The 21,999-nt window shown below is 55.5% G+C and overlaps 6 protein-coding genes across 6 annotated transcripts; 4 read left to right on the forward strand and 2 right to left on the reverse strand.

Annotated features, from left to right (window-relative positions):
* Positions 1–1,131: 1,131 nt before the first annotated feature.
* BO80DRAFT_465328 (DEAD/DEAH box helicase) lies at positions 1,132–4,680 on the forward strand (the record flags this gene model as incomplete). Its single annotated transcript, XM_025722708.1, has 9 exons — positions 1,132–2,224; positions 2,278–2,460; positions 2,516–2,996; positions 3,047–3,218; positions 3,268–3,429; positions 3,481–3,927; positions 3,987–4,407; positions 4,463–4,577; positions 4,649–4,680. The coding sequence occupies exons 1-9, from the start codon at positions 1,421–1,423 to the stop codon at positions 4,678–4,680; spliced, it is 2,817 nt and encodes a 938-aa protein (XP_025574845.1). The 5' UTR covers positions 1,132–1,420.
* A 201-nt stretch (positions 4,681–4,881) lies between these two features.
* On the reverse strand, positions 4,882–5,843 carry BO80DRAFT_356784 (uncharacterized protein; the record flags this gene model as incomplete). The annotated part of the gene is made up of 2 exons (XM_025715807.1): positions 4,882–5,243; positions 5,300–5,843. The coding sequence occupies 2 exons, from the start codon at positions 5,841–5,843 to the stop codon at positions 4,882–4,884; spliced, it is 906 nt and encodes a 301-aa protein (XP_025574846.1).
* A 1,329-nt stretch (positions 5,844–7,172) lies between these two features.
* On the forward strand, positions 7,173–12,534 carry BO80DRAFT_465330 (CORVET complex membrane-binding subunit VPS8). Its single transcript, XM_025722709.1, has 3 exons — positions 7,173–7,850; positions 7,904–8,345; positions 8,400–12,534. Exons 1-3 carry the CDS (start codon positions 7,524–7,526, stop codon positions 12,386–12,388), a joined length of 4,758 nt encoding a protein of 1,585 aa, XP_025574847.1. The 5' UTR covers positions 7,173–7,523; the 3' UTR covers positions 12,389–12,534.
* A 762-nt stretch (positions 12,535–13,296) lies between these two features.
* BO80DRAFT_356776 (glycoside hydrolase family 16 protein) lies at positions 13,297–14,527 on the forward strand (the record flags this gene model as incomplete). The annotated part of the gene is made up of 3 exons (XM_025715805.1): positions 13,297–13,655; positions 13,716–14,139; positions 14,210–14,527. The coding sequence occupies 3 exons, from the start codon at positions 13,297–13,299 to the stop codon at positions 14,525–14,527; spliced, it is 1,101 nt and encodes a 366-aa protein (XP_025574848.1).
* An 825-nt stretch (positions 14,528–15,352) lies between these two features.
* BO80DRAFT_494080 (phosphotransferase family protein) lies at positions 15,353–16,996 on the forward strand (the record flags this gene model as incomplete). The annotated part of the gene is made up of 3 exons (XM_025723855.1): positions 15,353–16,531; positions 16,562–16,749; positions 16,982–16,996. The coding sequence occupies exons 1-3, from the start codon at positions 15,376–15,378 to the stop codon at positions 16,994–16,996; spliced, it is 1,359 nt and encodes a 452-aa protein (XP_025574849.1). The 5' UTR covers positions 15,353–15,375.
* Positions 16,997–17,716: 720 nt separating this feature from the next.
* On the reverse strand, positions 17,717–21,406 carry BO80DRAFT_465333 (putative capsular associated protein). Its single transcript, XM_025722710.1, has 7 exons — positions 21,066–21,406; positions 20,955–21,013; positions 20,560–20,882; positions 20,088–20,501; positions 19,895–20,041; positions 19,420–19,850; positions 17,717–19,368 (listed from the first exon to the last, which is right to left on the reverse strand). Exons 1-7 carry the CDS (start codon positions 21,107–21,109, stop codon positions 17,799–17,801), a joined length of 2,988 nt encoding a protein of 995 aa, XP_025574850.1. The 5' UTR covers positions 21,110–21,406; the 3' UTR covers positions 17,717–17,798.
* Positions 21,407–21,999: the final 593 nt, after the last annotated feature.

A 21,999-nucleotide genomic window follows, 5' to 3' on the forward strand; every position in this document is an offset into this window, starting at 1 on the left:
GCCAACAATCCAACCCATCAAGGGGCGTGTCAATGCTACTCGGTAAACCAGACTCGTGTTGCGCAGGTCCGCATCTTAGCACCCTCCGTATGGAGTCGGAGGCTGCCTCGCCTTACCTTAGTCTTCCGTAGCCAAAAGGCAGTTTGATAATCGTCAGGTGACCCCAGGCAGCCAACCTGCACGAGACAGTAGGACAAGGACGAGAGGATTGATTATTCTGGCGGTAATTGCTGGAGTGATAGCCTCATATGGAAATCTATCCACCCGGAAGGGCAATCCACCCGAGCCGCCAGCCAAGATGGAGGTTTGAGTGAATAAATGAGTGAGTGTCAAGGTCAACTAGCGATCAATAATAAATGTCTGGCTCTGATAGCCGGGCTTGTTCTCCGGCCACCCTTGCTTACTCACGTACCCTCAGTCCTGCAGAGGGCGCGGGAAAAGAAGGAATAGCGTGGCAGCTGGATTTCCAACGTCTGTGCTCCAACTGGGTCGCAGGACTCACGGGGTGAACAGTGGACACTGCCAGGACACTGAGACTGAACACTGCAGTGTGATGCGAAGGGCGGCCACCATCATGGTCACTCCTGATTCCCAAGACGTACTATGTTTAACCTTCAGCCTCCGGCCTCCAGCCTCGGGTCCTTTCGTAACCTGTGAACGAGCCCGATCCGGGCGCTAGACACCATATGGCCAGTGCTACTTATACTATGGAAGATGCATGCCGCTATTGACTAGCACACGACCAACCTCCGTTGGGTAAGTCATCCCCCCGACTGGCGGATCAGCAGGGCTCCGATTAGTGGATGAGACGATCCAGGAACGTTTCCGCGCGGGAACAGAAAAATAAAGGTCCATTATTATTATGCTAATTCGGTGTTATTTGACCTGGCCCTTTCATCTTACTGCAGGGTGACTTGAGCCTATCAGGCTTCGTAGTATGCATGCAAGTACTGCCTATCTATAGCATGTCCTAACGCATTATGGAATTCCCAAGTAGGCTCCCACCAGCCTTAGGCTCCCCGACAAGGCTCCCCACAAATCTGGTGCCTGAGGCATATGGGCCATCACGATGCCGTTGCCCGAAACGAGCGCGTTGCACCCGCGTTCCTGCCAGAACAAAAACAGGCCTCGCGGGGATTCTCTGTTGGAAATTTCCCCTCCACCATCATCTGCATCATCATCATAGTACTACTGCTGGCTTCGTCTCAACCCTCGGGCAGCCAGAAACTTCAACACATCCCCATTCCGCCTCTGTGGGGGCATTTGTTCCTTTGAATTTGAAACTAGAGCTGTTGCCCCACTTGGTGATAGTCATCTAATGTTCTCTGGGGTGTGACCAGCTATCTCGTACACTCCATCGTTCATGGGAGCCCCACGATAGCTGTTATAGCTGTACAAAGGCCAAAATATTAACCAAGGCATGTCTGCACAACCTGGGCAACCACTTCAGACCTATGGCTTTCAGACCTCTGTCGATATTGCCCGCCAGCAGACGTACCATATAGCCCCATTGGCTGGAAGCAAGCGACCCCCGGACCCATCTGCAGGCGATGATCACAGGCTGGTGGGCGTAGGACATCCCTCGAATGCTCCCGGTGCGGTTGGTCGGCCGGTAGATTTTATCCGTCCTTCGTTGACGCTTCCTAAGGCGCGCCTGGTTGCCAGTGAGATCTATCCCGTTGCTGCGACGCTGCCCGAGCGTAATGGTCAATCGCCAAATGTGCTCCCTACCGACCAGGAATTGGCACATAATCCCTTTCTGTCCCTGAAACATCCTGCCTATGGCCTGCCGCCTGCGCTGGTATCGAACCTTGCCGAGGCTGGGCTCAACAGCATCTACCAGTGGCAGGCGTCATGCCTGCTAACTCCAGGTCTCCTCAAGGGCGACCGACACTTGGTCTACACGGCCCCCACGGGCGGAGGGAAGTCTCTGGTCGCCGATGTCCTCATGCTCAAGCGTATCATTGAGAACCCCGGACGCAAGGCCATTCTCGTCCTTCCTTATGTTGCATTGGTACAGGAGAAGCTCAAGTGGCTCAGACGCATCGTGCAGGATGTCGAGAAAAACATTCACAGCGCTGAGGATGAAGCAGTCAACGAAAAACCGTTCCACCACCGTTGGAACAAACTACAGCGATCGATTCGTGTCACCGGATACTTTGGTGGAAGCAGGACTGCTGCGTCTTGGGCAGACACGGACATAGCTGTCTGCACGATTGAGAAGGTGCGTTGCTTCATTGATTGGGTCATGAATCTGCTCTGAAAGTTCTCATCTAGGCAAATTCGTTGATGAACTCCGCCATCGAAGAATGCAGCATTGGGGACTTGGGAGTAGTCGTTTTGGATGAGTTACACATGCTTGACGATGAACATCGAGGGTATCTGTTGGAACTAATGGTCACCAAATTGCTTCTCCTGCGGCAGGATATTCAAATTATTGGCATGAGCGCTACATTATCGGTATGACTGTAGGCCCGATTACAGACCTGGGTATCGTCAATCTGACGGAATTCAGAATACAGAGATGCTTGCTGAGTGGATGAATGCGGTCTACTTTGTCTCGACCTACCGGCCAGTTCCAATTGACGATTATCTCGTTTATGAGAACGCAATATACCCTGCGGCAACCTCGAGGCAGCTGTTCCAGACTATCTCTAGGCTGAAGTCGATGACAAACACTTCTTTGATGGATAAGATGCCTCCCCATCGGATCATTCGTCCTTCAACCTTTCGGGAACTTTCAAACCACACAACGAATGCGACGGTGGCTCTGGCCATCGACACAGCTGCCGCTGGATATGGTGCCTTGGTGTTCTGTGGCAGCCGACAGATGTGCCAGCTTCAAGCAGCCGTGATAAGCGAAGCAATGCCGGCTCCTTCAGGAAATACAGACGACCTGAGCAAACGATTGGATTTACTCGCCGAGCTACGAAGCCTGCCTAGCGGCTTGGACCCGGTCTTGGAAAACACGCTCGTAAGAGGCGTGGGGTTCCATCGTAAGTAGTCATCGCATTTTCTTGATGCACACGCTGAGCCGTGAGTTTAGATGCAGGGATGACCACAGAAGAACGAGAATTGATCGCGCAGGCTTACGACCAAGGGGTATTGAAGGTACTCATAGCCACATGCAGTCTGGCGGCTGGAGTCAACCTCCCCGCACGAAGGGTGATTATAAACGGAACACGTATGGGCCGAGATCTTGTAGGACCGGCAATGCTGTAAGGTGCCTCAACGATATGTGGAGTGCTACGAGCTAAATCCGTGAAGGCGACAGATGTGTGGGCGAGCTGGTCGCAAAGGAAAAGATGAGGTGGGTGAAACATACCTGATATGCGGAAACAGCGACCTGCAAGCTGTCTGCGACCTCCTAGAAGCCGATATGCCCGCCATTGAAAGTTGTCTGGCCCCTGAAAAAAGGGGCCTCAAGAGGTGAGCCTCCGCTAAGCTCTGCAGGACGACCAAATACTCATATGCCACCAGAGCCCTCTTGGAGGCTATTGCGACCGGGCTCGTCTCCGGTTATGATGCGATCAAGGAATACGTCCGATGTACCCTTCTTTACCTGACGGTAGATAAAAGACTAGCCTACAGCATCATGGGCTCTGCACTTCAAGAATTGATCACCGAGGGGCTCCTACGCATCAATGATGACGAGTCATACTCGCCGACACAACTCGGACAAGCGGTGGTGGCTTCCGCGTTTGCGCCCGAAGATGGTCTCTTTGTCCACGAAGAGTTGAAACGAGCGTTGCAGGCCTTCGTCATGGATGGTGATATGCACATATTTTACATGTTTACTCCCCTTCAGGCAGCCACCACCACCCCAATCGACTGGCTCATTTTTCGCGATCAATTGGATAATCTCGATGAAAGTGGGTTGCGTGCCTTGCAGTTTGTTGGTGTCCAGCCCGGCTTTGTAAATTCGATGTATGCGGGACTCCTGACTCTACCTTCTATCAGACGTTAAGGCACTGATGGATTTGCAGGGCACAAAGTGGCGCGTCGCTTAAAGAGAACAACCCCGAACAGGTGAAGCAGGCTAGAATCTACCGCAGAGCCTATACGGCGTTTCAGCTTCGGGATTTGAGTAATGAAGTGCCACTGTCAACAGTTGCCAGTCGCTACCGGATCCCGCGAGGAGCCGTGCAGACCCTGGCACAACAATGTCATGGCTTCGCTGCTGGGATTGTGAAATTCTGCCAACGAATGAACTGGGGCATGCTGGCAGCCGTTCTAGATCATATGCGAGATCGACTGGAGGCCGGGGCTCGCGCCGATCTCCTGGACATGGCACAGGTGACCTATGTCAAAGGATGGACTGCCAGGTTACTCCGAGAAAACGGATTCCGCAACCTAAGAGCATTGGCGGAGGCCGATGCGAAGGACCTTGTGCCTGCCCTCAAGATGGTGTGACCAACTTTGAATGCCTTGCGCGATCGCACTATACTAACCGGAATGTCAGGTAAACCCGCGCAAGGCTCAGAAGAGCCAACTGCATCCCACGGAAGCCGAACGATATGCCCAAAAGCTGCTCGCCAAGGCAGAGGTTATTGTTGCATCGGCAAACAAAATCTGGGGTACGTATGGCTGAGCTGCTTTTGAGGTTCAAGTCTGGCATTACTGACTCAAATTAATCAATTCGCAACAGAACGCGAGATGCAGATCGAATTGGACGAGTGAGGAATTTTGGAATGCTTTACGAGCTACTCTTGGGCTTTTGACACGAGATGCTCGACTTTTGGACTACGAGACCTCTTAGGATGGATAGACTTAAAAGTTTCCCGCTGGTTGCTCACAAGGCAACCTCGCATGGACCCGTTTCACAATTCTCACGATTTTCACAGCACCTCAATTAGATAGGCAAGTACAACAGCTATATACCTATACGCCATTCAGTGCACTCTGTGCCGCGATTGGCTCACCCTGGTCGACAAAATCCAGGAGAAGGAAGTTTGGCAACCGGCCATACATGGACTCGCACAGGTCGGACTGGGCTCCAATGCTGCCAGATCCTGACACGGCGTTGGTCTCGGGCGCACGCTCCCGATCAGGGATCAGAATGCCCAAGATGTCGACATCCAAGAAGTGGTTGACAATGTACATGCGCCCGGTGGCTGACGCCCCGGCGGGCCGATCGATGCTGCAGTTGGAGAAGGTCGCATCCGTCACATCATAGGGCGTCTCGAAGAAATATGCAAACTCATCGAGGATGTACGGGACGGTCGACGCATCGGCGCCATAGTCTGGAACGTTAGTCAAATAATGTTCCCCAATATGCACTTGTATGGTTCCTGCTTACCTAGGAAAGCCACCAACCGCGTGCCATTCCCGATCAACTCCCGTAGGGTTGGCCACGCATCTATGGCCAGGGTGCTCGGAGACGAACTTGGGACAAAGGCATAATCTTTGAGTCCGGCGCTGGTGAAAACATCGCCGAACTGTGCCACCGGAAGACTGTCATCATTTGTGAGGAGGAGGGTCACCACCTCGTCTGGGTTACTGTCCAGCCAGGTCTTGACTGTGGCCAAGTAGGATTCCAGGGTGCCCGCATCCTCAAGCAAGCACGATGTATGACAGAGAAGAATGGTGTCATCCACCAAGGACTTGTGGGTTTGGCCCTGTAGGAACCGGACTCCAAGGTCCAGCTGCCCGGTGACATTGAGATTCTGGTTATCGGAAAGGAGCAGGCCGACGAAAGGACTGTCGTGGGCGCCAACTTGGGTGACGTTGGAGTACTTGCGGTCGCAGTAGGCAGACTGGCCGTTGCAGGCAGACTGCGCAATGGCTGGCATGATGGATGCCATGCCTAGCACTAGGCCAGTGAGGATGGATGAGGAAAGCATCTTCATGCGCTAATGTTCCTGGTCCCATACACAGTTGCCGGGGTTTGGGTAGGGGGGGACACCGTAATGGGTCGAGAGGAAGCCGATGAGGAATGCCCCGGCTCTATTTATATCCCAAGCCCTTGTGGCACGATGTCTAGCCCGGATCCCAGCTTCTGCCAAACTGACCGCACCAACCATTGATGATCAAATCAGCATCGTCCTGCCGAAGCCCTCTCGAAGCTCGTGACCAACACGGGTGATGATGACGGGGAGTGTGATGGCTCCAGCTGGGACTCCAACAGCCGAACAGAGCAATGTGACGAGGATGATAGGACCGGCGGGAGAGCGTCAATGCCAATGCTACTCTACAAGTAGAAGAAAAGGCCCTAGCACTCTGGGTGCAGAACTAGTGGACGGTGCCCGCGCCCACTGCAATCCAATCAAGCCGAGGTCTGAGAAGGAGAAGAAGCGTGGTTGGCTCGGAGCTCGGCGGTTGAATAGATTGGTCGATCCTTAGCCTGGCTCTCACGGGCACTAGACGCTTGATTAAGATTGGGGGCAGTCACTGACTGCAGATGGGACGGGGAGGTGGAATCACATCGGGAGATGGACGGCTGCCTCTATGCGGATTGAGCATTGATGGGGGAAGGGTGTGTGGGAGGGACTGTCACATGGGATCCGTCACCATGCAGGTCAGAAGCTTGACGGCGAGGCATCGTGGCGGTAGGACGTAGGTAGCCTGTAGTAAGTAAGGGGCAGTTGGGGAAGGGGACCAGCCCCATGATTTCGATTGTTAGGATTCTTTTTTGGGGAAGCGTTTCATGTTCGGGGGTTGGGGGCTGGGGAAGATGCCTGAGGCATGCACAGAGGGGCTCGTCAAGCCTCCACAGCCATCGATGCTGAGTTGCTTACATAGTCAGGATGTGGCTAACCATGCGTCTATCCCAGCAATCCTGATTGTTGTTGGGCGGAGCATTCTTTGGGACCGACAATCATTGACGGCTCCTCCGATGAGGCCGGTGGATTGGACCTCTCTTTCGGAACCGTCCACGTGGAATGGAATCAGTCATGTGTAGGGTTCGCATCGCTGCCGGTCGCTTGGCCAGGTACCACGAAGCAGGGTTCGATCTTTGCTCCGTAGAGTGTACTCTGTGGATACTCCGTACATGGTGTAGACATGGTGTAGATCGATAACGGCCTGGTCGATATACAACCGCCCTCAGGCATCCATCCATGGGTGGCCCCATCCGGATTGGGTCTAGCAGCCATACTCGGTGGTTCTGGTACGGTACCATACTCGCCGGTGGGTATCTCCGGTATCTCTCTGCTGTTGGCTGGTCTCAGTCTCTCTCTCGTGTCTGTCTTGTCTCTCTGCCTATCCATCGCTCCTCCAGCTCATCAGTCTTCTCTACCCCCAGGTCTCCTTCCTATCCGGTCCGCGCCCTGGCCATCCGCCCCGGCAGCTTGTGCTTCTTCTTCTCACCGTGTTCGTCGACCTGCGCCAGTGTTGCCATCGCCCTGGGCCTCACATCCAGCCCCCCGTTGATCCCGGCCAGCCTCCACTTTTATTGCCCGTTCGAGCTTCGTGACATCCGGTGGTGAGACAGCCAGCCTCGTCATACCGCTCCAGCTCAACCCCCCGTGACCATTGCTATCTGAGACGACGGTTGGAGCGATGGTCATTCGAACATCCTGCCGATGAGCTCCATGATCGAGACCAGTAATGACTGGGTACGAGAGGATGAGCTCGACTTGGGCCAGGACGACGACGACCACTCCCCGCCCACCCGCAACGGCATCTCCGACCATGTCAACCCCCAGGAGCTGCCGCGCCATGGCTCAATGGCTTACTTCGAGGAGGAACTCCCCGATCTAGCTAGCGAAAATAATGCCTCGGGGAAGCCAATCCCGCCTGTTGATGCCGATACGACCGATCTCCCCTCGTCGCCGCGACTGGGACAGCCCGGTGCTCCCGGTAGCGTCGATGAGACGCTTTCGACGCCGGATGATACTCCTTCTTTGCATGTTGGTTGCGACCGTGTTTGTTGCCCCCCAACCCCCCCCGCTGATGAGAATAGGGCTCTCTTCTGTCGTCGCGAAGCAGCAGCGCGTTGGCCCTCCGGGGCTCTCCGCATCTCAGCCTCAGTCCCAGTCCCTCTCATCGCCCCTTCGACCGTCGCTTTCAGTCCAGACTATCCTCCGCGTCGCCTGTTAGTTTCCGACCCTCGTCGCCGTTTCTAGTCCAGCTTCACTCCCGAAAATCCTCCCTTACTAGTCACCTATCGCCGGGTACCGTGGATTCGGGCGCGGACACCCCTCTGGGCCCCTGGGATGTTGTGCAATGGACCAGGCTGAGGAAGATCAATGGGCAAGCGTTCTCGGAAGTTGGGAAACGGAACTTTGGATATCCCACCTGTATGGTCGTCTCGACGTCTATCGTGGTGGGCACGTCCAAGGGCATTGTTCTGGTGTTTGACTATCAGCAGAACCTGAAGACCATCATTGGACTGGGGACAAAGGGTAAGTCTGAGCTTCAGCGGGCCTTAGGTGTTTAGGCTGACATGAGCAATGTAGCTGTTGAATGCGGCGCGATCGCATCTCTAGCGCTTTCGGCGGATCATTCAACGGTTGCCGGGGGCCACACTTCGGGCGACATATTTACATGGGAGATATCACGGTCAGCACGACCGTTCCTTCATATTCCCCCGATACCCGCCAACCAGGTCGATGCTCGAACTTCCGATGGTCATATTTCGGGTGCGCCGGTCATCCATGTGGGCTTCCTGGGTACACGACGCACGGCGCTTGTTTCTGCGGATAAGCGAGGAATGGCCTTCTCGCACCTGGCTACCCGGGGCATGGGCGCAATGGGACGGACGGTGAAGACCACCCGGATTTTGGGTCGCTATCCTCAGGTCTATGCGGAAGGAAGCCGGCCGCGAAAACCTAGTTCAATCCTGGCCTTTTCGCCGCTTCCACTCGGCAATGTTGAGCAGCCCACCGACTCTCTGGGTCTGGTGGCTATGCTAACTCCCTATCTTCTGGTCATTGTCTCGACTACGCCTATCGCGCAAACACAGCACAAATCGCCCCGCCCGAAAGAAGTTACCGCTCATGGCGCCATGACAGGCGCTCTGGCCTGGTTCCCGGCCATCCGGCTCAAGGGCAAAGATTCCGAGATCTCCAAGACGAAGCTTGTATACTGTTGGTCCAACGTGCTGACGGTGATGGACGTCTCGGAGGTGGAAACCGATGAGGCGCCAAGCCGAGATCGCCCTCCAAGCCTCGACTTCAAGCCCCGGAGCAGATGGAAGGCCGATGAAGCGATCGTTGCTGTGCAGTGGCTGAGTCGCTCCGTGCTGGCGGTGCTGACAATCACACAGCAATTGCTTATAGTGGAGGATTATTCCATGCGCGTCACGGAAGCGGTGGACCTCCTCAACCGGCACATCTACCACGTGGATCTGTTCTCCGCTCAGTTGCATAGCTTAGTGGAGCAGTTCAACGAAGATGATGCTTCGATGCACGGTGTGGTGGCCGATGCCTTTTACATGAGCTTCCGCTCCTACAAAGGGCGCCTCTTTCTCTTAGGCTTCAACGAAATGTTAATTGGAGGTCTGTCAAACTGGGCGGATCGATTGCTGGCCCTCATGGAAGCCGGTGACTTCATCGGTGCGATTCAGCTGGCGAGCTCGTATTACCAAGGTAGTGCAGAGAAGCTGACCATCGGCCTTCCGGAAGAGGATGCGTTGCGGCAGCCGCTGGTTCGGGACAAGCTCCTGGAAATGATCTCAGCGTCCCTGAAGTATGCCTTTGGGCGCAATGCGGAAGCCAACAGCGGCCGGCTGGGGAACGGACAGCTTGAGAAGCTAGCCGAGGTGTCCATCTCGGCCTGCGTCTGCATGTCCGAGGAGGACTTCCTCTGGGACGAGGTGTTCAACTGGTACGAGGAAAGTGGTTCCCCGGGGATCTTCCTGGATGCGCTCGAACCGTATATCGTGGAGGGAACCGTCCGGTCCCTCCCTCCGACGGCGGTCAAAGCACTCATCAACCACTTTGCGACGAACCACAGTGCCAGCCGACTGGAAGAGATCATCTGTCTGCTGGACACCGCCACGATGGACATTGACCAAACGACTACGTTGTGTAAGCACCACAACTTGTACGACGCATTCATCTACGTTTGGAACCGCTGCCTGGGCGACTACGTGGGCCCATTGCAGGAGCTCTTGCAGCTCATTCCCACCCCCGAGGCGCTCGTCAACGGGGAGTCGGTGGAGGGGCTCAAGCGGTACACCAATGCGATGAAGATGTTCCCCTATCTCTCCTTCACCCTCACCGGCCGGATCTATCCGACGGGGGTTGACATGGATGACACCGAGGCGGCCCGCGCCAAGGCGACGCTGTATGATTATTTGTTTTCCGGAAAGCCCTCCGGCATCAAGCCCGGGGCGCAATCGCAACCCGGCGGGTCGTTCCCCGAACTCCAGGCTATGCTGCGATTCGACCCGTCGAGCTTTATGAGCATGATGAATGAGGCGTTCGAGGACAGTTTTCTGAACGAGCAGGACCTCGACGAGACCCCGTTCCGGGGGGTGTCCATCAATCGACAATATTTGATTAGCATTCTGTTACAGGTCATGACCCAGTCCTTCGATGCATCCGATACGATATACCTAGACATGTTCCTTGCACGCAACCTTCCCAAATACCCTCAATATATTCTTCTTTCTGGCAGCACTCTGCACCAGGTCTTGGAGCGGCTGTGCCGATACCCTAGCCTGGACATGGCGGACGACTGCGAGCTGAGCGCGGAATACCTGCTATCCTTCTACCATCCCCCCAACGTCCAGGCCATGATCCCGCTCTACAAGGAAGCGCGCTTTTTCCGCATCTTGAAGTCCACCTATCGTTCTGAAAAGCAGTATCCGGAGCTGATATTGACGTACCTCGAAGACCCGAATGAGCAGGATGCCATCTTCACATGCCTACAAGACTGCCTTCGTCCGGGCTCGGACCTGGGTAAGAAGCAGCGGCGTGATGTCGTCGACGTGATCAAAGAGCATGCTGGCCAGCTGGCCGCGATCGATGTAGAGAAGGCCGGCCAGACGATGCACGGGTTCGCTCCGGAGACCCACGAGACCTTCCTCAAGGTGTTGCAAGAAGACCCCTACCGGCAGTATCAGTACTTGGCCGTGGTGGTTGGTGTCTCCGTCCAGTCCGTGGCGGACGGCCGCCAGGCCAAGCCCATCGAGAACTGGATGGTCGAACGGTACGTGCAGCTGCTCTGCAAATATAACCCCTCCCGCGTGGCCGACTTTGTCGATGATCTACGAGTCGGGGACGTTCGGTTGGAGGAGCTCCTGCCCTCGATGGAGGAGAGTGGAGTCGTGGACGCCGCTGTGATCCTGCTGGCTCGACAAGGTCAAGTCCGGGGCGCGATGGACCGGCTCATTGCCCATCTGGGGACCCTCGGATCGGGCCTGGTGGGCATCCTGCAAAACATGCACGACAGCCCGGACTCGGCCAGTACGACGGAGGCCATTGACCACCTCGTCGAGTCCCTGGACAAGTATACCCGGGTGGGAACCTGGCTTTGCCAGGGCCAGAGCAAGACGGCCAAGAACTCACGCGCCGTGGACCGGAATGGCACCAGCAAGGGTGCTCTTGAGCAACCTCTCTCGTTCGACGAAAGCCTGTGGCTCGACTTGATCGAGGCCGTCGTGCGGACGGCCAGCAGCGTGTTTGGGCTGGTGCAGAAAGGGCCTGCTGAGATCCCGGTGACCCCGGGGACGGGCCAGTTGGTGTCGGCCTTCCGCGCTCTGGTGCAGCAGGTGTTCACGTCGTTGCTCGCCAGCACGGTGCGGGTGGGGGGATCGTCGAGCAGCGAGCGGAGTGACGTCGGTTTCCTGCGGATTCTGCGCGCATTCCTCACGCGAGCAGCTAGCTGGTCGCCGTCGCTCCTGGAACTGCGGGCGGTGCTGGGGTCGATCTTCTCGGCGTACACGTACGAGAAGTCGCTGCTGGCGCTGGCCAACGGCATGCTGGACCGGGATCTGTTTGTGCATGTGGACGAGGTGACGCGGCTACGGCAGCGGGGATGGCGACCACGGGGGCAGCTGTGCGAGATCTGCCGGCAGCGCATCTGGGGCCCTGGGGTTGGCCCCCAGTTCTGGCAGTTGTGGGAGCAGAAGCAGGCGGAGAGCCACGAGCAGCGTCTGCAACGGCGAGTGCAGGAGCAAAATGACCCGGCGACGGCGCGGGGGAAGGGCAAGGCAGCCGATGCAGGTCAGGCGCGCGCTCTGCTGGATGGGCATGCGGCGCCGGGCGATGGGGTGGTTGCGAATGGGGAGGGGGCGGCCGGGCCTGGCGGACCGGTCGTGGTGTTCTCCTGTCGCCATCTCTACCATCGGCGGTGTCTCCTGGAAGTGGACTCGTCGCGTGCGGGCGGACGTCCGGGGCATCAGCCGCCCCAGCACTTCCCGGGACGAGGAGGATCGGAGTGGGAGGAGTTGATGTGCCCTATCTGTCCTGTACATAATGAGCCGGCGCTGGCAGCGTGATGACCTGATTGTTTCTAATAGCATTACTCAATTCTCTTTCTCATGACGATCGGCTGACCGCCGGGGCAATCTCCCGACACCTGTCAGACAGTCTCAGGGGGGGAGATGAGGGAGGTCGTAAATTAGACATGAAGAGAGCAACATTCCTGGCCTGCAAGCGGCGGGGTCAGTCAGCTGCCGAAAAGCTGACGGGCGCTTGCCTCCGGGTCGTGATTGGGCGGCTGCGTCGCCGCGTGGTCTGCCCTAATTGTCCTAATGCGGGCAGCCCGATCCTTCCAATCTGGCCAATTCTGACTAGAATTACCAGGAAGAGCAGGAGCGGGAGTATCGTTTAGACGCCCGCTGGCCACTGGCCAACATAATCCATTGTCCCCCGCCTGGTCCCCCCCCCCCAGGCACCCATGGAATGAGCCCGATCCCTCCGATCGTGCCTGTCACTAGCGGATATCCTACGCTGCCCGTTTCCGTGGCCTGCACGCAACTCGGCAATAACGGCCTCACATCCGCATGGATGGCCATCCACGGCGTCCGACTGGTCTCGCGCTCAGGTCCGGTGGGCTCATCATGGTGGGCGCCACCTTCACTAGTGCTAAGCTTGACCGACCCCCTGTCTGTGTCTGTGCCGTCTCTGCAGCCTGGCATCTCCTCCCGTACGCGCCTATATAAACCTACCTGTTCACGGCCATGGCTCGACGAATTCAGACACCAGTCGTCGTCCATCAACATTCCTTTACTCAACGTCGTACGCCGCACGGCGCAACTGTCTCCTCCGTTCCTTTGAGTCTCGCGCCCGAGGCTAGTTCTACTACTACGTTTGTCCACTCCTTCACGGATTCGTTGCGGAGGTATAAGTCTAGCTGGTCTACGCCTCCATCGTTCCTTTCACAATTACAAGAATCATCAGCACCATGCGCACTACCGCGACTCTCCTTTCGGCCGTCGGCCTCACGGCGCAGCTCAGTACTGCTGCCTACACCTTGCAGGATGACTACTCACTCTCTTCATTCTTCGATCGCTTCACATTCTACACCGGCACCGACCCCACTGCCGGCTTCGTCGACTATGTCGATGAGACGACCGCGGAGGCCAACGGTCTGGTCAATACCTCCAGCAGCTCCGTGTACATGGGCGTGGACCATACCAATGTGGCCAGCAGCAGTGGCCGCCAAAGTGTGCGCATTGCCAGTGACACCACCTATACCCATGGCCTCTTCATTCTCGACCTTGCCCATATGCCTGGTGGCATTTGTGGCACCTGGCCTGCCTTGTAAGCCCTTCCTCGTTTTTTTTTTTTTTGAGTCACAGTCTAACATGACATTGAATCCAGCTGGCTCCTCGGCTCCGACTGGCCGAACAATGGCGAAATCGACATCATCGAGGGCGTCAACCAGCAAACCACCAACGACATGACCCTCCACACCAGCGACGGCTGCACCATCAACAACTCGGGTTTCACCGGCACCCTGACCACCGACAACTGCTATGTGGACGCTGCCGGCCAATCCAGCAACGCGGGCTGCGGCATCACCGACCCGTCGACCGAGTCCTACGGCACCGGCTTCAACGCCAATGGCGGCGGTGTCTTTGCCACCGAATGGACCTCCTCCGCCATCAGCATCTACTTCTTCCCCCGGGGCAGCATTCCCTCCGATATCGCGACTGGCAGTCCTGATCCGTCCACCTGGGGAACCCCGGTCGCTTCCTTCGCCGGTAGCTGTGACATTGATGAGCATTTTACCGGAATGCAAATTGTACGCCCCATCGCCTCCTCCATTGCCCCAATACGTCTCTCCAAGCACAATGCTAACAATGATCATATAGATCTTCGACACCACCTTCTGCGGCGACTGGGCCGGCAACGTCTGGAGCAGCGGTAGCTGCGCCTCCGCCGCCAGCACCTGCAGCGATTACGTCGCCAACAACCCTTCCGCGTTCACGGACGCGTACTGGACCGTCAACTCCCTCCAGGTCTACCAGGAGGATAGCTCCTCGACGACGGAGTCTGCCGCTGCTGCTGCTAGTTCTGCGGCTTCAAACATCACTATCTCCTCCCACAAGGGCCACCACGTTCCTAGCCCGTCGTTTGTGCGGAGGGCGAGAAGGGAGCTCCGGGAGCGGGGAATGGGGCTGCATGCGTGAGTGATGTTGGGTTGATGGGGTTGCTTAGAGAGATGAGTGTATAGGTGACACTGCATATTGAATATTTGGTACATGTCTGGTTGGGTTGTGTATATACCGGGGGTATATATGTCTCTCGTTTGGTACTTTGATTTGATTCCAGTTTTTGGGTGGGCTGACTGGGTGAATATGGAGGAAGGAGGAATACCGTCAGGTATTGATAGGTAAGGTATCGGTCGTTATTATACCCATCGCTCGTTTGAGGAAGCAGAGCTAGAAGAAGAATTACAGTTGGTTGTTTGTTTTTTTGTTGAACCTGAGAAACTCGTGTATCTTTCACCCCAGATTTCAGGTATCAGGTATCATTGTTCAAGCATGTGTGAGTAGGTAAGTTATATCTTGTATCAATGGGAATGAATTCTTCGAGCCCAAATAAATGCGAAGAATGAATCCAATGAAATTTACAATTCATTCAAAGAAAAAAGAGGAAGAAAGAGAGAGAGAGAGAGAGAGAGAGAAGTAGAAGATAGAAAGAACCAAATAGAGACAGGATTAGATATAATATCCCAATGGCAAATTGATTTCATCGAGATTCATACTACTGCGCGGAACTTGCTCACCCGAGCCTAGGTTGGGACGTCCGGATTTCTTCCATGCTAGCATTGTCCCATTGTCTATCGCTCTACAGCACTGTGATACATCAGATGCCCGTCCAATTGGATAGGCAGGAACAGCCATCGGAAGGTAAGACAAGGGGGTCCAGATCACCTGTCACCGCCCCGCCCCGCCCCCTTCCCTCCTATGGAGCACATCCCCCTCCTGCTACCCTTCCGGGTCATTACTGGCCTGGAATAGAATAGAATGAAACCATGAATTTCAACGACATCACTCTCGCCCAACATGAAGCCCTCAAAAATGAATGGATCGCATTATGCGCAACCTCCTCCCAAGGCATCTGCGACTTAGCCAGCAGGTATCGAGGGCGCGACGATTGTTTACTCCGCTCCATGCACTGTGGGTCCTTCAACTTCAGCTTCCGCCTTCATTGGGATGACGGTGAGCCAGACTGGCTGATCCGGTTTCCCTTATCAGGAAAGTCCATGTTCATGGATGAGAAGGTCCGAAATGAAGCGGTTTTGATGAAGTACATCGCGGAGAAGACGCGGATCCCGGTCCCGCGGGTCATTGGCTACGGAACCGCAGAGGAGAATCCGACCGGACTAGGCCCGTATCTGATCATGACCTGGGTGGAAGGGAAGAAGATGTCGGATGTCCTCCGCATGGGTGGTGATATACCGGAAAAAGAGGATGCCCTGAACCCGGATATTGACCCGCAAATGCTGAAGATCCTGTATGGAGAAATGGCTGAGATCTTGCTCGAGCTCTGGAGTCTGGACTTCGATTCGATCGGAAGTGTCTGCGAGGAGCAGCAGCAGCAGCAGCAATCAAGAGTTGTGATCGGTAGCAGGCCGTTGACTCTGGAGAGCAACGAATTGATCAGGACCTGCGGCCTGGAAGATTGTACCCCCCAGAGAATCTTCCGTAGCTCCGTGGAGTATATACATTCCCTCTTGGCGTTGCAAGACACTCACCTCCAGAGCCAGCGGAATAGTGTCTATGATACGACGGACTGTCGCGAGAAATACGCCTGTCGCAGCTCGATGAAGGCTGTCGCTCTCCAGTTTGTTTCGGCTGCAGATAACTATGGCCCCTTCAAGCTCTTTGGCGACGATCTGTGTCCTGGAAATGTGCTGGTCGATGATTCCCTCCATGTGACCGGGGTCATTGACTGGGAGTTCTGCTATAGCGCGCCGGCTGACTTCGCAGGCAGTATCCCGTGGTGGCTGCTTCTAGAACGACCGCAGAAGATACTACATCGCCAAGGTCCCGACGCCTTTTTCCAAGCGTTCTTGCCCAGGGCCGAGTCTTTTTTAGAAACCTTGCAGCTCAAAGAGAAGGTCAAGGGACTCGACCTCGCTCCCGATCGGCTGTCAGTGCGGATGAGACGGTCTATCGAGACGAAAAGTGCGTGGTTCTATCTGGCTTGCCGAGCAGTGTCGTCCGTCGACCTCTTGTACTGGGATCTGCTAGATGAGTATTGTTGGGGTGAGGGACCCTCAGTCACCGACCGAGTACGTGCCTTGACTACAAACAACGGACTTCACAAGCATCGTGAGGATTTTGTCCGGTTGAAGATTGCACAACTGCAGGAGTATTGTAAAGAGCTGGGAGAAGAGACAGACGTAATCTATGAAGAAGAAGATCGAAACTGCCCTGCTGATGTGACGACAGCACCGGGAACATCCAATAAGAGTTCCCACGTGTTCACTGCACTTGAAGGGAAGAGTGGGAAGAACTTGGTCGCTGCGGCCGCTGTGGCCTGCGTGTTTGTTGTTGGCCTGACGTGGAGACGGTTTCGCTCATGAATACAACGCAAGTAATCAGTGGATATTCCACGTATTTACCGACTACTAGAGACAGGGGGGATAAAGGGAGAAGTAGAGATGTCACCTACCTAATACCTAGCAAACCCAAAAGGAAAGGAGAGAGAAATGTAACAGTATTCGAAACCAAGCCAGTGTATTTCCTACAACTACTCTCACTCATCATCAAACTCGGCATAAAGCCACGGATCCTGAAGCAAGTCCTTTGCGGTGCTTCGTTCTTCGGGGAGCCATTTGATCATTCTCTGTACGAAATCAATGAACATCCGCTTATCGTCATTGCGTAAATTGCATATGGTAACGCGTGAGGAACCAACTGGCCAAGATCCCGAGCGAGCCAGACCGTCGAGCTACTGCCGTAACCGAGTTTGGTTGCGAGTTGATACCGGTTATTCAGCACTTCCCCTAGGTGTGCGGGATAGAACCGTGCAGGGTCATAGTATGGCGTCGTTCACCGGAAGTTTGGGAGCGACTGCTGTGGACAATGGCCAAGGGCGATGCTTGAGGGCCCTGAGTGGGAGTATAAGTCGAGATCGGGAAGCTGCCATCTGGTATTCACAGGATGAGCATCAGGAAGAGACAGGAAGGAGTGCGGCATGGGATGCAGACGGTGATCACGTGCCCCCATCCGAACGATCCAGCATGCCTTTCTACTGATTCAAGGGCTCTGGGAGACTTGAGACGAAGTTTGTATTCTCATCAATGCAGGACAGGGTAGGACAGTTCCATCTTTGTTGATACTTTGAGGGTTGAATATTAAAGGAAGGTCAGGTCTTGATTGGATTACGTGACAGGCGTAAACGGCATATTTCATTATACATCTGTGGGTAGGACTAGCTCACACTGAACTATAGTCGATACCCCAGCACATCTCGCTGGTCATCGGTTAATCGTCCCCATTCAAGCAGTAATCGGAAAAAGTAGATCTCCATGTCTTCCTTGCGGAGGGCCTGCTGGGCCCATTTGCGCCCCTCCTCCGCGATCCATGTGCCTTCAATGTCGTGCGGGGGGATGCTGACTGTTCGGGGGATTCCATCTACGGTGAGGGTGGTGTCTACGCCCGCGAAATATGCTAGTGTGCTCCAGAGACCGTGGAGTCGGAGGTCGATCGGCACAAAGTGCAGCCATGGGGTGATGCGCGAGTCAAACCACTGTCGGAACAGGCCCGTCTTGAACGGAAGACTGTGGCTTTGCATGAAGGGTAGGAATCGACCGCTAAAGCCTGCGCCGTCGGAGTCGAAGAGGTATCGGTGTTGCCAGTGGGATTGGAAGTCGACCCGGGATGCCGGGCTGAGTTCTTCGCGCTGGTTGTCGCAGTCCGGTTGGCGGCAGCGGACAATCGGGTCGATGACATTGACGGCCGTGTCGAGGTGCAGAATGTCGGACGGGGCGCGGCCGTCGAGGATTTCGTAGTGGTAGGTGTCGGTCTCGTTCGTCGGAAGGAAAACTGAGACCTTGTTCAAGGTGTTGTTGTTCACGAGGTGGGCGAGACGCTGGCGCGGCATGCCTCTCCATTCGCCGTGCTGGCTGGTTCCCTCAGAGGTGCTACCGATCCAGAAGAGGGTGTTGGCCTTCTCGGTATAGTTTGTGTCCGGGTTTTCGGGCGAGGGCTTGTATTCGATCTTGTCGACGTAATTCCACGGGCTAGGAAAGATGATGTCGTTGAAGCCCGCAATTATACTCTGACTGAAGACGGGGGTCAAGTCTTGCGTGACTTTGAACGAGGCAGGGGAGAGGAAGAACCCGTGCAGTGACGCGAGGTCTGGCTGGTGGCAGATGTCGGTGGCAGCAGCCCAGTCGGACGGAAAACCTCCCAAGGAGTGAGGGCGAACGCAGCTGAGGCATACATGTCGACGGTCCCAGATGCGCTGGGAGCGGGCTTTCGAGGATCGCGGACAGGTGGAGCCCACATAGCGATCAAATATGTGTTTGAAGGAGTTGTCGACAAAGGGTGTCTCCTTTGTCTGATCGGCGGGCTCGATCGGACCCCATTGGTCACCGCGGTCAGTCGACCACTCGGTCTGGATACTGTCCTCAGGGGGTAAGCCGGAAGACTTCGCTTGGTGGCGCAGGGCCGATATCTTCTCCCAGGGAACCGCAACCCGAGGCTCATCGTTCAGATTGAAAGCGAGGTCCATGTCGGGAAGGTGTTCGGAGAATTTCTCGATCATTTTGGCGGCACTAATCACCATCCACGCATGGGTTGGCTTGATGCCCTCCTGGACTCGAGCTTTGCCGTTGCGAATACTGATCGCACCGATCTCGTTGTAAGGGTTCGTGGCCAGCTGCTGCGTTGACTCCCGGATCTGCGCCGGTGGCACGGCACGGAAGGGCAGGAGGTCCGTGTAGATTTGGTCGAACTCGTCGATGACCAAGGAAGATCGGCTGACAGCATATTCGTACCATTTATCAAAGTTCCTGATTCGAGTCAGCCCCGGCTAGATGTATGATATTGATGACGCAACGCACGGCGGTGGATGTTGGTTATATTGCGCTCGGTAATGCCTGACAGCATCGACAAGGCCCTGGCTACTGTTGGCCCGCGCAAACCATTGATCGTGATGCTGTCTGCCCTCGTACACAAGCAGATCGATAGGATGCAGATGGGCCGCGCTATGTTGTTGAACGACCAGAATGAGACCGATTCCAGATAGTACAGCGAACACAATTCGCATGGCGAGGTTGAACCGGTATAGGAATTGCGGTTCCTCCTCTGAAGCCGTTCGAGCATAAAGAAACGACAAGCCCCCCATGAAACTGAAAAAGAGAGCTGCGAAAGCGCGGGAGGCGAGGATCAATGGGAATGGTTGCTGTCCGTTGAACAGAGCCGACGCCCATGTAAAGTAGACAGAGATGAAACCCGCCAGCACAGCCAATCCAGCAATACCATAATACGGGATCTAAACAGTCAGAACTTGCCCAAATGGATGGTTTAGGAACCTACCAATTGAGATGCCGACACGATCACACATGCCACCAGCACCCCTTGGCCCACAGCACTATGCAGATATTGAGCGCTGACGAAGCCATCCTCGTTGTGGGAGCTAGCTGCAAGAGCGACCAGAATGATTGTATAGAACACAGCAACACCCTTTTCACGGTTAGATCAGATCAAGATCCTTATTGTATAGACGTACCAGTAGACTGTAGGCCCAGGAAACCACACCCTGTTTCCTTCGGTTGTCCCCCGATCGGACTCCTTCGGTGGCTAATTCAGCCGCACCTATCAAAATCAAAGAGTCAAGAATGACAGCCAGGGTCTTGAAAGCGCGCAGGTGTGTAGATTGGCCCGATGTGGTGGGGCAGATGTAAGTGGACTGCAGGCCATCTCCGAAAGTGGTGGTAATGTAGCCGCTTGTCAGGAGAAAGAATGCCGGTATGACATATCTCCAGCGGCTCCGAAAGAGGAACGAATGCACGCGACTAGCAAAGGTGACTATCGCACGGAGGTGCACGTTCTGTGGGGATTCAGGAGCGGTCCATCTCTGAATCGGTCGGCTGCGTTGGTTTCGCCAGTAATCGTAAAGGGCCAGGAAGAAGGGGATTGCATACTGGACCGGAGAATCTGGTTAGCGCTGTCAGGTGCATATCGGTCCATTGTACACTTACGGCAGATCCGTCAGGCGCGCATTCGATTTTGACAGTTATCTCGCGATACAAGGCAATCCGTATGCAACCGAGCAGCGAAAGCAGCCCTATTTTGACCCATCGCGCCGAGTTGCGCGGGCGGGTGAGAGTGAGACTGCTGTTGCTGTCCAAGCTGACCGGCGAGAATGGTTCTTCGAGGGATTGATTCTGTTCGGTGAGTGGGATGGCGGAATATTTCGGTGTAGAAGACGCGATCTTCGGCATGCGATGTACGAATCGGCTCACTATCAACAGAGACGTCCCCGCAAAGAAGCAGGCCAATGCGGCCGAGGTGAGAGGATGATCTAGAAGGACATGTATTAGCCACACGTGGAATTGTTCCGATCCTGCCTTGGCTGTTGACTTCGTGAGCTTACCAAAAGCGAAAGTGGTATTGTACGATGTTGAGAGAAATGTGCAGCTTAAGAGGAACACCCTGCGCGTGTCAGAACCAACAGTGCCTATACTCCCGGATCGGATCGACTCACCCCACTGAGGCCTTGAGGCCCGTCTCAGCGGAAAAGTGTACCATATCGATCAAAGAATGTTTATTGTATGCCTGCAGAGCTAGTAGCCATTATCGGATGGACGTCATTCGCATGGTGCAGCGCACAGGTATCCCGGCGCAAGAAGAAAGATCCGCAAGGGAGCCGGCAACTTGGGTGCCTGGATGGGATTCCGCCGGTGGAGACGTCAACGGTCAGCCCAGGGGCACCAGGGGAAACGGTGAACTCCGTAGTCCGTACGTTCTGTGTGAAAACCAAAAAGAATGCGCGACCGGACTGGGGGGGCTGGACAAGACAAAGGACAACAACAAAAGGCCGCCAGGATCATCTAGCGAGTTGCGACACTGGGCCAGGATTGCCCGGATTGCGTCAACGAAGGGGTCTGGCCCACGGCTCGCGCCCCTCGGGGGCCATCTTCATTCCACAGACGGGATGCCTGCCCGGGGAGCTTGGGCCGCCCGTCTGCACTACCCATCCCGACCGGCGAGCACGTCAGCAGCGATCATGGTACTATCAAATGAAATGCGATTGTCGGGCTGATAGCCTGTCAACTGTCAAGCGGGCCATCTGACCATCCACCATTTGGCCTAGAATGAGTGGCCAGGGACCGTGGAGTCGGGAGAAAGGCTGAAAGGCATGAATGGCAGGCAGGGTGGCAGATGAACTAGCGTCAGGGTCCAAGCATCGATCTGCAGGCTGTCCGCCAGCTCCCCGTTGATCCCCCCCCGGTTCAGGCAGCCTCCCCTCCCGTGTGCCCCTCCAGATGGCATCATCACCTTGAAGTCCTTGGAACAGGGAAGCCATGTCACCCAGTCAACATCGACATGTCTGGGTGGTCTGGTGGGCGGTATCAAAGCAGTCGGGAACGTGGAGAACTCCGTGGGGACAGCCTGAGACAGCTGGCTCTAATTTGGGA

The sequence above is a fragment of the Aspergillus ibericus genome (genome assembly GCF_003184845.1).
Source record: "Aspergillus ibericus CBS 121593 unplaced genomic scaffold BO80scaffold_22, whole genome shotgun sequence".
NCBI lineage: Eukaryota > Fungi > Ascomycota > Eurotiomycetes > Eurotiales > Aspergillaceae > Aspergillus > Aspergillus ibericus.

Excerpts from the sequence above, each read along its gene's own strand:
- BO80DRAFT_465330 (XM_025722709.1), top strand. The coding sequence starts at position 7,524 with ATGAGCTCCATGATCGAGACCAGTAATGACTGGGTACGAGAGGATGAG. Across the intron at positions 7,851-7,903 it reads ATGATACTCCTTCTTTGCAT|GGCTCTCTTCTGTCGTCGCG; the intron begins GTTGGTTGCGAC and ends TGATGAGAATAG. Across the intron at positions 8,346-8,399 it reads CATTGGACTGGGGACAAAGG|CTGTTGAATGCGGCGCGATC; the intron begins GTAAGTCTGAGC and ends TGAGCAATGTAG.
- BO80DRAFT_465333 (XM_025722710.1), bottom strand. The coding sequence starts at position 21,109 with ATGGTACACTTTTCCGCTGAGACGGGCCTCAAGGCCTCAGTGGG. Across the intron at positions 20,502-20,559 it reads GCGCGCCTGACGGATCTGCC|TATGCAATCCCCTTCTTCCT; the intron begins GTAAGTGTACAA and ends TCTCCGGTCCAG. Across the intron at positions 19,851-19,894 it reads TCGTGTCGGCATCTCAATTG|ATCCCGTATTATGGTATTGC; the intron begins GTAGGTTCCTAA and ends CTGACTGTTTAG.